General features: G+C 41.4%; 1 protein-coding gene across 4 annotated transcripts in view; it reads left to right on the top strand.

Annotated features, from left to right (window-relative positions):
* The window catches only part of ATF1 (activating transcription factor 1), a 41,428-nt gene that overhangs the window by 23,542 nt on the left and 4,476 nt on the right, over positions 1–13,410 (top strand). For 2 of the 4 annotated variants that reach the window (XM_077483724.1, XM_077483723.1), the window contains exons 2-7: positions 4,121–4,216; positions 5,877–6,002; positions 6,092–6,189; positions 8,318–8,442; positions 10,798–10,971; positions 11,079–11,238. In XM_077483724.1, coding sequence (XP_077339850.1) covers positions 4,127–4,216; positions 5,877–6,002; positions 6,092–6,189; positions 8,318–8,442; positions 10,798–10,971; positions 11,079–11,238 — 773 coding nt within the window. In that variant the 5' untranslated portion in view covers positions 4,121–4,126. The remainder of the gene's footprint in view (positions 1–4,120; positions 4,217–5,876; positions 6,003–6,091; positions 6,190–8,317; positions 8,443–10,797; positions 10,972–11,078; positions 11,239–13,410) is intronic. The other 2 variants (XM_077483726.1, XM_077483725.1) reach the window with 1 other exon arrangement.

Below are 13,410 nucleotides of genomic sequence, written 5' to 3'. Positions count from 1 at the left end.
GTTTAGGAGATATTGCTTGGACCTACAGGTAAGCCTTAATCTAGGCTTACCTATAGGTCCAAGTTGTTTGGAAGGGTTTACTTCCTCTTTAAGTAAAGCTCAGGGTTAGGTTAAAAAAAAAAATCCAAATCTTTGATCCCTAGAAGCTCCATCAAATCTATCATAACCAAATGGAAAGAACATGGCACAAGAGCAAACCTGCCAAGAGATGGCCGCACGCCAAAACTCGGGCAAGGATGGCATTAATCAGAGAGGCAGCACAGAGACTTAGGGTAACCCTGGGGGAGCTGCAGAGATCCACAGCAGAGACTGAAGTATCTCTACATAGGACGACAATAAGCCGTACACTTCATAGAGTTAGGCTTTATGACAGAGTGACCAGAAGAAAGCCATTACTTTCAGCAGAAAACAAACCGTCACGTTTTGAGTTTGCGAAACGGCATGTGGGAGACTCCCAAAATGTATAGAGGAAGGTGCTCTGGTGTGATGAGACTAAAATTGAAATTTTTCGCCATCAAAGAAAACGCTATGTCTGGCACAAACCCATCACATCACCAAAAGAACACCATCCCCACAGTGAAACATGGTGGTGGCAGCATCATGCTGTGGGGATGTTTTTCAGCAGGACTGGAAAACTGGTCAGAGTTGAGGAAAAGATGTATTGTGCTAAATACAGGGATATCCTTAAGCAAAACCTGTACCACTCTGTAATTTGAGGCTAGGACGGAGGTTCCCCTTCCAGCAGGACAATGACCCCAAACACACTTGAGTGGTTTAAGGGGAAACTTGTAAATGTATTTGAATGGCCTAGTCAAAGCCCAGACCTCAATCCAATAGAAAATCTGTGGCCAGACTTTAAAGATTGCTGTTCACAAGCGCAAACCATCTAACTTTGAAGGAGCTGGAGCAGTTTTGCAAGGAGGAATGGGCAGAAATCCCAGTGGTAAGATGTGTCAAGCTCATAGAGACTTATCCAAAGCGAATTGGAGCTGTGATGGCTACAAAAGGTGGCTCTAGAAAGTTTTGAAATTGGCATGGTGAATAGTTATACACATTGACAGTTTACATTTACCAAAATAATTGCATTTCAATGTTCTGTGTACTATGGGGGACCAGATGTAGTGAATGCAGTGTCCTGGGTTTAGTAGCACTTTAACCACTTAAGCTCTGGGCCATTTTCTAGCTAAAGGACCAGGCCCCTTTTTGCGATTTGGCACTGCATCGCTTTAACTGACAATTGCGCAGTCGTGCGTTGTGGCTTCCAAACAAAATTGGCGTCCTTTTTTTTCCCCCCGCAAATAGAGCTTTCTTTTGGTGGTATTTGATCACCTCTGCAATATTTTTTTTTATTTTTTTTTGTGCTTTAAACAAAAATAGAGCGACAATTTTGAAAAAAATGCAATATTTTTACTTTTTGCTATAATATCCCCAAAAAAATATTTAAAAAAAAACTTTTTCCCCTCAGTTTAGGCTGATACGTATTCTTCTACATATTTTTGGTAAAAAAAAAATCGCAAAAGTTATAGCGTTTACAAAATAGGGGATAGTTTTATAGCATTTTTATTAATATTTTTTTACTAGTAATGGCGGCGATCAGCTTTTTTTTTTGAAATTTTTTTTTACATTTTTTTTTTTTTTACTGTTGGGGGCGTGGCTTGGCATGCGACGTCACTGATCGTCTTTCCCTATATCAGACGATCGGTGAAAGCCACACTAGGAAGCACGGGGAGAGGTTTGTTTACACATACCTCTCCTCGTTCTTCAGCTCTGTGACCCGATCGCTGGAATGAAATTTTCATCATTTTGTTTGCACAAATAGAGCTTTATTTTGGTGGTATTTATTCACAACTCCGTTTTTTATTCTTTGCGATATAAGCAAAAAAATGGTGTAAATTTGGGGAAAAAAACATTTTCTTCTTTCTATTTTAAAAGCAATCCAATAAAATCGAATTTTGTCATAAATTTAAGCTAAAATGTATTCTGCTATGTGTCTGGTAAAAAAAAAAAAAAATTCTGTTTAGTGTATAATAATTGGTTTGCGTGATCACGGACATATGTACGCATATTATCATGTACAGATGTGTGCAGGTGATCACGGACATGTGTACAGATAATCATTGGGACTTGTGATTTTAGTGGGACATATGTGGGGGACGTGTGTTTTTATTATTGGGGATGTGTGGGGACATTGTGTTTTCAGTTTTTTAGACTAGACTGGTGATCAGTGAGTAAAAAGCTGTAAAAACAGCCAATACTCACTGATCACCAGCCGGCTGCAGAGATCTCCTCTCCTCAGCGACAACTTCCGTGTGAGGAGAGCCGATTGCCTAGCAACCGGCTGTTTGTTTACATCACATGACGGCTGTGATTGGACACTGCCGTCGTGATAAGGGGGGCCAATCACGGAGCCCTCCTGCCGATCCGAGATGTGCCGTGTCCGGGTGACGCGTGTGCAACCCTTTTTCTTTTTTTTCTTTTTTTTTTATTCACTCCTGAGAAATAGCAGTGCATTTGCTATGTGAAGGTACCTAGGAACTCCTGGGCCTCCAGCCTCCTAGTTTAAAGCTACCTTGTGAGATCGAAGGCACTATTACCCCTGCCAGTCTCCCGAGATTTACTGATGTGACTACTTTGCAGCTCTCTGCTTCATTTAATCTTTGTTTTTATAAACCTCTTTTTTGCTACTCTTTGAATTTTTTTTTTTTTATCCAGTATGATTGTTTAACAGAAGCCGATCGTTAGACCAAACAGAGATCAGCACACACTGAACGAAACTTATCTGGTTCCTGCTGAACTGGCCCAGTGTGTAATGGGCTTTAGACGACATTCACAATTGAGCTTAACCGGTTCCCGACCAGCGCACGCCGATGTACGTCGGCAGAATGGCACGGGCAGGCAAATGGGCGTACCTGTACGTCCCTTTAAATTTGCCGCCTTGCCATCGCGAGCGTGGCGGCGGCGGTGCGCTCACGTGCTGGTCGGGAACCCCATGAGTCCGGTCGCGGGTCCCGCGGACTCTATCGCCGCGGGCATACCCACGATCGTCTCACGGGGTGGCTGAACAGAGAGATGCCATTGTAAACGGCATCTCCACGTTCTGCCTAGCAACTAGTGACGGTGATCTCTGCTCCATGTGATTGGAGCAGAGATCATTGTTCATTAATTAAAGCCCAGCCCCCAACAGTTAGTAACACACCCCTAGGAACACTTAACCCCTACACTGCCACCCACTGGTTAACCCCTTCACTGCCAGTGTCTTTTACATAGGAATCACTGTATTTATATAGCAGTGATTGCTGTATAAATGACAATGGTCCCAAAAATGTCCGATGTGTTCCGCCATAATGTCGCAGCCACAATAAAAATCGCTGATCGCCGCCATTACTAGTAAAAAAATATATTAATAAAAATGGCATAAAGCTATCCCCTATTTTGTAAACGCTATAACTTTTGCGCAAACCAATCAATTAACGCTTATTGCGTTTTTTTTAAATTTTTTTTATTTCATATGTAGAAGAAAACGTATCGAACTAAACTGAGGGAAAAAAATATTTTTTTATATATTTTTGGGGATATTTATTATAGCAAAAAGTAAAAAATGATATTTATTTTATTTATTTTTTCAAAATTATCGCTCTTTTTGTTTATATCGCAAAAAAAACGCAGGGGTGATCAAATACCACCAAAAGAAAGCTCTATTTGTGGGGGGGGGGGGGGGGGGGGAAGAACGTCAATTTTGTTTGTGAGCCACGTCGCACGACCGTGCAATTGTCAGTTAAAGCGGTGCAGTGCCGTATTGCAAAAAGTGGTCTGGTCTTAAGCCCGCAAAATGGTCCGGTCTGAAAGAGGTTAATATATTCAGGTGACATATATATAAATATTTTTTTTTTTTTGGGGGGGGGGGGGGGTCCCTTGTTTTATGATGCTGAGTTGATGGACTTTGGTTAATTATAGCCTACCTTTCGGTGGCTTAATTATATGTGACCTTATTTGAAAAATCTTGTCATCCTACTACTGAAAGAAAGCACAAAGTCAATACATCAGAATGTTTGCATAAACACATTTCTATAAGCCAAAATGGGTAATTTAAGTTACGTTTTTTTTAATCTTTCTTTTATAGTTTATTATGGAAGAAGTCTCTAAGAAAAGCAACAGTACAGAGACTATCCAGACCATTTCCTTCTCAGCCTTCCAAGCTGCCCAACTTGCTCAACAGGTACTGCTGACTTTTTTTTGTTGTTGTTGTTTTGTTTTATTACTCTGGTGATCACTAGTAATGCAAGAAAACGAAAAATATACATACATACATATTTTAGCAAACTCTATCCTCGCTTGGTACTTTTTTTATTCTTTGATTAGCTTAGTATTACTTGCTAGAAGTGTTTTGGCATAGCTAATACTACAAGAAAAGTGTTTGAGCCAACAGCATTGTCTATAGTACCTAGATTATTTCTCATGTTTTTAGAATATAAAGGATTTGAGACCTTTATTTGCTATAGGCTTCCCTAACTCTCCTCATACCAGTTCTGTAGTTATGAGCCTGTATTTAATGATATACTGTATATTGTAACTCCCATTTGTAAATAGCCTTGGGGAGACTCAAATGAGCTCTAACCATTACAAAACCGTTGGGTGTTTTGAAGCACAAACTTACCATTTACTAGATATGCATAGAGAGCCTTCCAGAGACCATATCATGACAGCCATGTTTTCTCGCTAATAGGTAAGCATAGGGAAAACAAACAAAGAATCCAAGTGCAAGAAGGCCATTATAACAAATTTAAAAATGGCAAACCTGACTGGAAGCAGGATAAACTTGGATGCGTTTTTGTACTAGTGCTTACTCATGACTTGGCAAACACAGGACCGGTCGCTCCTTAAAATGCAGATTCTGTGAACAATAATAACACACGACTGTGACTGGTCTGTCCTGATTGCAGTTCTCCAAGATACTTATGTTTTGCACACACGATCAAATACAAACAACAGTACAAGCCATAATAAAAAAACGAACAAAAACGTATTGCATGTAAAGTGTGAAGCCTGGGGGGTGTGCAAGAAATGGATCTGACCTGGCACCAATATAAATGTCACTTATACGTGATGTAATAATGCTAGAGTGGTCCACAGCACCACACAGCAAGGGCAACACCACCATTACCCATTCATAAAAACATCACAACCCAGTATTCTTCAACAAGGACTATCTTAAGGCTCATGCACATTGTAGCTCAAGAAGTGGCTCCTACAGGCTTTTATTTTTATTTTTTTCTGCGTAGAAACTCCTCTCCATGTTATCCAATGTATCCATGAACACTTTGACTTTTTCAGGCATATGCTCCGAAAGGCATAAAAACCCCACCAAACTCACGTTTTTGAGAGGAACTAGTGCCCCAAACAGCTCAGAAGAGCTTGAAAAAGCACAGACGTTCCTTTCAACTTTTTTTTGTTTTGTTTATACAGTGGTTAAGAAAATACTATCTTAAATTTCTTTAAAAAAAATTAAAAAAATGCTTGACGCTCAATTTTTTTTCGCAAGAGCAAAAAAAGCACAAGCTGAAATAAAAGCTCAAAGAAGATGTGTTTTTTGAGCTGCAGTGTGCATGACCTCCTTAGAGATAAATAATCTATCACAATACTATACAATTATAAGTAGTTCCAGGAGCAAAACCAGTGTGAACAGATTGTTTAACTGTGCATAGAGAGGCTTCCAGTGACCTAATGGCAGCCATGTTTTCTCACTAGTAGATCTATTGGCTAAAGTCCTTACTTGCATATGAGCACTAATGTTTTGGTCATATCCACTGGATTTAGTTTGTCTTTTATACACTGTATTTACTCTTTGGTTAACTGCTTTCACTGCCATCCTGTTCTAGATGTCTCTAAGAGGCACAGCTCCCGTGACTGTTGTTCTTCCTGGGGATCAACAAGTCCAAGTTCAGGGTGTAATTCAGTCAGCACAGTCATCGGTCATTCATTCTCCTCAGGTTGCTCCGTCAACGGTAATTGCTTCTAACAGATAATCTTGGTCTGTGTTGTGTAGGATTGAAGTCACATAACCAATAAAATATGCCAATTTCTTCACCTGTAGGCTTCTTCGATATCAGAAAGTGAGGACTCGCAGGATTCTTCTGACAGCATTGACACCCCCAGGAAGGCCCGCATTTTATCTCGTCGGCTGTCATATGGGTAAGTGGAAAGCCATAGCTGTTAGGCCTAATTTAGATGTGCGGTTGGGGCTGGTAAAAATGGACAATTAAACCACATTTCAATGTTAATTTGGTCCGCTGCATGGTTTTTAGCGACAGATGAAACTAAAACAAAAATTAAGGCAACTGACAAAAATCAATTGCAGTTTTCATCAACTAAGGAAAACAAAATTTAAAATGTGAGGGCGGGACTTCCACTTTCCTTGGAGCTCCGCCTGTCTGTTAAAGCAGTGGTCATCAGCCCTGTCCTCAGGGCCTGCTAACAGGCCAGGTTTTATGTATTACCTTGGGGAGATGCAGACTAGAATACTGCAATCACTGAGCAGCAAATTATATCACTTGTGATGTATTTCAGTTATCTTGCAAACCTGGCCTGTTAGTGGGCCCTGAGGACAGGGTTGATGATCACTGTGTTAAAGCCCCAGCAAAGCGCGCCCCCCACCCCCACAAGCAAGCTGTATTGGCTGGGAGACAAGGGACCATCAATCCTTTCCCTTTCCTATTCAGTTCCACACATTACACTCATTCACACTCTTTGGTGCCCTCTGCTGGCCTTTTCTAAATCTGCAACACCATTCCATCCCCAGCCTATAATAGCACATTATAGTTTAAACATGTATTGCACTACCATATAAGAATAAGTAGGCATCTACTACTAAGCTGCTGAAATATTAGGTAATAAGTTCAGGTAATACAGGGGTTGACAAATTTGCTTTGAATTTAGGAGCCAGTTAAAAAAGTTAGGAGCCAGTTTTCAGGGGTAAGGCCACTCGTTTTCACCCCCTATCACCCCCTATCCTTAACTCACAATGGAGCACCCAGTCAATAACTCCAATGAAACGCTGTTACATCAGGGTTATGGGCTGACCAGAAAGAGTAAGGCTGGCAACAGATGGAACTGGCAGATGGCACTGGTTGCCACTGGCAGGTGGCACTGATTGGCAGGTGGCCCTGGTTGGCGGTGGCCCTGGTTGTCAATGACAGATGGCACTGATTGGCGGTGGCACTGATTGGTGTTGGCAGTGGCAGGTGGCACTGGTTGCCACTGGCAGGCATGTGGAACTGCCAGATGGCACTGGCAGGTGGCACTATTGGCACTGGCAGACGGCTCTGGTTGGCGGTGGCACTGATTGGTGGTGGCACTGGTTGGTGGTGGCAGGTGGCACTGGTTGGTGGTTGCAGGTGGTATTGATTGGCGGTGGCACTGATTGGCACTGGCAGATGGCACTGGTTGGCGCTGGCAGGTTTCACACGGAGCACTCTGTTACTGAAATGTAACAGAGGAGCTGTCGGAATGGGCGTGACGCGGCTGGGGTGGGCGGGACTCAGCAGCTATCAAACACCAGCCAACGATTGGGCTGCTTAAGAAAAGGGGCGGGGCCACATACACGTAGCAGCCCGCCCAGATCCCATTGGCTGGTGTTTGATAGCTGCTGGGTCCCGCCCACCCCGACATCAAGCTGAAATCTGACAGATCCTCCTCTGTCAGATGTTGCTTGTCAGTTTCACACACTCAGCGTGGCGCGGCTGAGTGTGGAGGAGGACGGCAATCGGTGTTCATCTGGGACATCAATAGTGAGTGGGCTGGTGGCAGCTTAGGCGCCAGGTTGCAATTTCTGATCGCATTGATGACCTGGCGCCTGGAGTTTGTCGAGCCCTGAGGTAATATAACATATATATATATATATATAAAAAATTTTTTTTTTTTTTTTAAAGTTGCACTTCTGTTTGTCAAAAAGCAATATTTTCTTTTGTTTATGAAACTTGGTTTTATTTATAAAGTTGTTCTATATCACAACGGCTAAATCTGTGTCTGTAGTGCATGTTCAAACCCTAATACCCTAAATGTGTGTGTTTTTGTTTGAGGTGCTAGCTGAAACAGCAGGGATCAGGGGTGTGCCAGTCCATTGCTAAGAGGGAAACTTTCTCCTGATCCTGGTGACTTATTCAAATTAAGATTTTCTAGAAAGAGAATCCTTTCATGTATCTTATTTTATTCCTCCCTTTTACTTACATTTCAGATTGGGAAATAGACCATGGTATTGATGCTTTATTATAAGGGGTCCATGTCTTGAGTATTTATATTTATTTATTTATTTTTTAAAAAGGCAAATTTTAAAAGATCTCTCTTCTGAAGACACTGAAGATAGACGTGAAGACGGAGCAGGAGCATCAACTGTTACGCAAATGTCTGCTGCCACTACAATATATCAGACCAGCACTGGACAGTATGGTGAGATTTAAATTGCAGAATAGTTTGATTTATTAAAGGGAAATTCTTTTTAATTCTAAAAAAAAAAAAAAAATTGTGCTTTAGCTATACTTTAATATTTTAGGTTCCGTTCACATCTGGGCAATTTGAATTGCTGGCGGAATGGCCACGATTCTGCCTGCAGTTGCAAATTGTGGGATATGTGCAATGTCATTACTTCTCAATGGCACCCCAATCATGCTGCACGGCAAATCGCATTGTGACCTCCCTGTGATTGCAGCCTGATTTAATGCTCGAGAATTGCAGCAAAATTTTGGCGGGACTAGGGTGCTATTAAGAAGTAATGGCATCCCACAATTTGGAATCTCGGACATTCCGCCCAAGATTCAAATCGCCCAGACGTGTAGGGTCTAAAAGCTGAACATGAGCCTACATAATGCCTAAATATCTTGGTGCGTTACACATGAGAGCTGATTTACCTGGAGAGAGATTTACATTTCTGTCTATCCATTCATGAGATATAGGGCCACATTGGTGGCATGCCTTTTTTCTACAGTTAATACATAAATACAACCTGCTCACCTCAGTGCCTCCAGCTTGTGGTTATACAGTAAAGGAGCACCTGCGCCACAGTGATGAGTCGCCCCTCTGTACACTGTCTTTCCTCCTATCACAATATTCCTTGCCAGCTCATGTGCACTGCACTACTCCTGACTGGATGACTTGGAGAGATTTCCCTTCACTCCTGTTCTGTGCACCCCACAGGATGTGAGAAGAAATCTCCGTGCTTGAGCATATTCCCTCTCAGGTAATTTGCACTGGAACAGTTAAGACTACCCCTGCTATTTGTTTTCTTTTGACTGCCAAAATTTTGGAAATTTAAAAAAAATATATATCATTTTAATTAAATTTTTTTGCTTTCCTTACCGGTGACGATAACCAGGACAAATTGATGCATTCAGGATAATGACATTACTTTTAAATGGTCTTTGTTCTCTGATATTAATGTCTCCCGTTATGACCTTAAGAGAGAAGTATGGCCACAGCTCTTTTGGCTTTACTTCGCCTGTAGGTCACAGGAGTGCACAAAGTTCTGCTCTCGTGTGACATAGATTTAGCTGACGGCGAGATCCGCCCAGATGTCTGACTGGCAGCTGGCTCAGCCTCTCAGCGTGCCGCTGAGAGGCTGAACCAGTTGTTCCTGCCCCCTCCACAGTCCGGCATGCCAGTGAGCTCTGGCGAGGGAGAGGCAGAGCACAGAGCAGTGACTGACAGCTCTGTGCTCAGAACGGACCTGAGAACTGAGTGGTCTTTGAACGCCCAGCTTTTGATATAGAGGCAGCGGACACGGACAGGTGCAGCATTGAATTGATGCTGCATCCACATAGGCAATTATGATTTGCTGTGCGTTTATTTTTTATTTTTTTATTTTTTCTGTTTTATTATTTAATACTGTACTTCTTTTAACTAGTGTCATAACTACCACGACTAAGGATGAGCAGAATGATTTTGACGAATTGAAGTTTGTTGTGAAATTTTCTTTTTGCCTTAGTTGACATTTTATGAGAATTGCCCTCTCAATGACTCCAAAGAGGGGTGAACTCAGTTTTGTTGATACTACTTTGCTCATCCCTACCCTGGATCTATAAAACCACTGACAGATCTTCACAGCATATGTGCGGTAGCATAATGGTAGCTCAAAATGTGACTGAACCACAGTATCATTTTAAAGACAAGCTTATATCATAAGATACCCTATCTTTTTTGCATGTCCTAAAATATGCTGAAACAGTTGGCAAATAAAAAATGTACCCTTTAGATCAATGGTTCTCACCTTTTTGGCCCACAGTAAAAAAAAAAAAGAATTTTATATTGGGTAATCTAACTTTTGCTCGTTAGCTTTTACTCCCTCTCAAATAGGTTGGCAAACGTCACTGGCCCTGTAGAGACTGTGACATTGGTAGCTAGGAGCAAAAACAGTCATTACCTACAAGGTGGGCAAAATCTCTAAACATTGGAGTTGATTTACTGAAACTAGAGAGTGCAAAACCTGGTGCAGCTGTACATGTTAGCCAATCTGCTTCTAACTTCAGCTTATTCAATTAGGCTTTGACAAGAAAACCTGGAATCTGATTAGTTTCCATGCAGCGCTGCACCAGGTTCTGCACTCCAGTTTTATTAAATCAACCCCACTGTCACAGCTGTAAAGCTGCAGGCCGGCAGGAGGGAGGCAGTGGTTGAGAAACACTTTTGAAATTATAAGTATATTTATGTTTACACTTTATTTTTTTATGTCCTCATTTTGCAGTCATAAAAATATAATTTTGTAGTGTGATTGTCTCGGTTTTAATATAAATTTAATTCTGTACCTTCTAGTCACTATTGCTCCCAATGGAACGCTCCAGCTTGCTGCGACAGATGGTGTACAAGGGTTGCAGACATTAATGTCCAATGCTGGCAGTAACCAGAGTGGTACAACTATACTGCAGTATGCCCAGACATCTGATGGTCAACAGATTCTTGTTCCCAGCAACCAGGTGGTTGTACAGAGTAAGTAATCCCCTGTCACTCCGGTGCAGGAAAAAGTGGTTAATCATTGAATTCATAAATGTGGGTTATGTTTTGCCCAATAAATGTTTCATTTTTGTGTTTTTCAGCTGCTTCGGGAGACATGCAAGCTTACCAGATACGGACCACATCAACAACCACCTCCCTTCCACAGACTGTGGTAATGACTTCACCTGTTACACTGTCCTGTCAACCTCCAAAGAGCGATGACCCACAGCTAAAGCGAGAAATAAGATTAATGAAAAACAGGTGAGAAAATAAGCAGAAAACATAATCTGTGAGGGTTCTTCACTTTTTCTATGTGTGTGTGTATGTGTATGTGTGTGTGTATGTGTGTGTGTGTGTGTGTGTATATATGTGTATATATATATATATATATATATATATATATATATATATATATATATATATATATATATATATTTATTTATTTATTTATTTTGCAAAATGTCAGCAAGGTTACGCCAGAAGTTGCATACCTGGTGGGCAGAGGGGGCGGTGGAATATCAATTGCTCACAGTGCCCAGTTTTTAGCCTGCAAGAGTTTTTTTGTAGGTTCACACGCCTTAAAGCAGAGTTCCACCCTAAACTGGAACTTCTGCTTATTCTTTCCCTTTTTAGTTGGGGGGGGGGCGCCTGTTTGGTCCCCTTGCCCACTTTCGGGAGACCGGCCACGGCAAAGTACGTCAGAAGCTCGGTCTCCCTTCTCTTCTGCCAGGCCAGTGAGAGAGTGCAGCGCAGTAGGGACCCTGCCATGAAGCTGAAAGGCTACACTGCCAAGTTCCCTCACCAGCAATGCTGGCAGCAGCACCTGACCAAGCCGATGTTTACATCGGCTGCGATGCTGACATCGCTGGAATCCAGGACAGGTAAGTGTCCTAATGTTAAGTCAGCAGCTACAGCATGTAGTGTAGCTGCTGACTTTTAATTTTTAAAGGGGCAGGCTGAACTCCTCTTTAACATAAACTCATTGGACCCTGTGGTATCGAATAGGGATGAGCCGAACACCCCCAAGTTAAGTTCGCATCAGAACATGCGAACAAGCAATACATTTGTTCGAACATCCGAACACCGTTAAAGTCTATGGGACTCGAACATGAAAAATCGAAAGTGCTAATTTTAAAGGCTTATATTGAAGTTATTGTCATAAAAAGTGTTTGGGGACCCGGGTCCTGCCCCAGGGGACATGTATCAATGCAAAAAAAGGCAGTTTTTTCGGGAGCAGTGATTTTAATAGTGCTTAAAGTGAAAAGTGAAATATTCCTTTAAATTTCATACCTAGGGGTGTGTATAGTATGCCTGTAAAGTAGCGCTTGTTTCCCGTGCTTAGATCTGTCATTTCTGAAGGGGAAAAAAGTCATTTAAAAGCACTCGCGGCTATAATGAATTATTGTCTCCCCGTAATACAGAGAACAGTCATTGATTAAAAAAAAAGGGGGGGTCCCCCCAAATCCAATTACCAGGCCCTTCAGGTCTGGTATGGATATTAAGGGGAACCCTGCGTTTAAATTTTAAAAAAATATCCATGCCAGACCCTTTATCCAAGCATGCAACCTGGCAGTAAATTGGTTTAGGGTATCCCCGCGCTGTCGTCAAGGGCCTAAACTATTTAAAAGGATAGGTTGCAGCAAACTACCGACAGGGGTATAAGCCCTAACCCCCAGATAGTAAAAGTGAAAATCAAACAGATGGTGTTGCGCTACCTGAACTAGATATAAATATAAAGAGCCTAGTACTGGAAAAATTAAAATTTAACTATAAATCAACTAGCCTATCTAAAATAAAAATTAAGGTGTCTTGTGCTAGTGTATTCTAAAACTTGAATTCCAGCAATCATGTGTTTATATATCAACATAAGTAACTGAGCAAAAGGAAAAAATATTCCATAAAGTGCAAATGTTAAAACGTGCAATTCATAATGCATGAAAAAATGATAAAATACAGTCTATAGTGAAATTAAATAAAGTGCCAGTGATAGTTAGTTCCGTAATCTTCTTAAACATAAAAAAGTTATTAAATATATATATAAGACAGTCTATATAAAAGCTGAAATAGGTGCTCAGTGACTTGTTCAGTGCTTCTCAAAAAGAAAAAACAGGTGCCAGCAATCGTGTTGTAATTTCTGTCTCTCCAGTATACACGGCACACTAGGTGAAATGGCCCCTTACCTTACTGCTGTAAGGTAAACAGCAAATCAAGCAGCAAAAACAAGGGTCCAGGGATTCTATCCCAATTCCTAGCAGGTGGATATTGGTCCCCTCAGGTAGGTATTTTTCCTCTCAGATGGTTTCCATATAGATCTTTGGCTTCAGTATAGCTCCCAGAGGTCTCATAGGAAAGATAGAGGTACACTCGGATGGTGAAGTACGTTCGTAAAATTTATTGTAACGATATATAAAAAGAGGTACTCACAAACATACG

Source organism: Lithobates pipiens, unplaced genomic scaffold (assembly GCF_037356315.1).
Source record: "Lithobates pipiens isolate NorthernLeopardFrog02 unplaced genomic scaffold, aLitPip1_a1.2 Scaffold_16, whole genome shotgun sequence".
NCBI lineage: Eukaryota > Metazoa > Chordata > Amphibia > Anura > Ranidae > Lithobates > Lithobates pipiens.
This window is presented reverse-complemented; position numbering and strand designations above follow the sequence as displayed.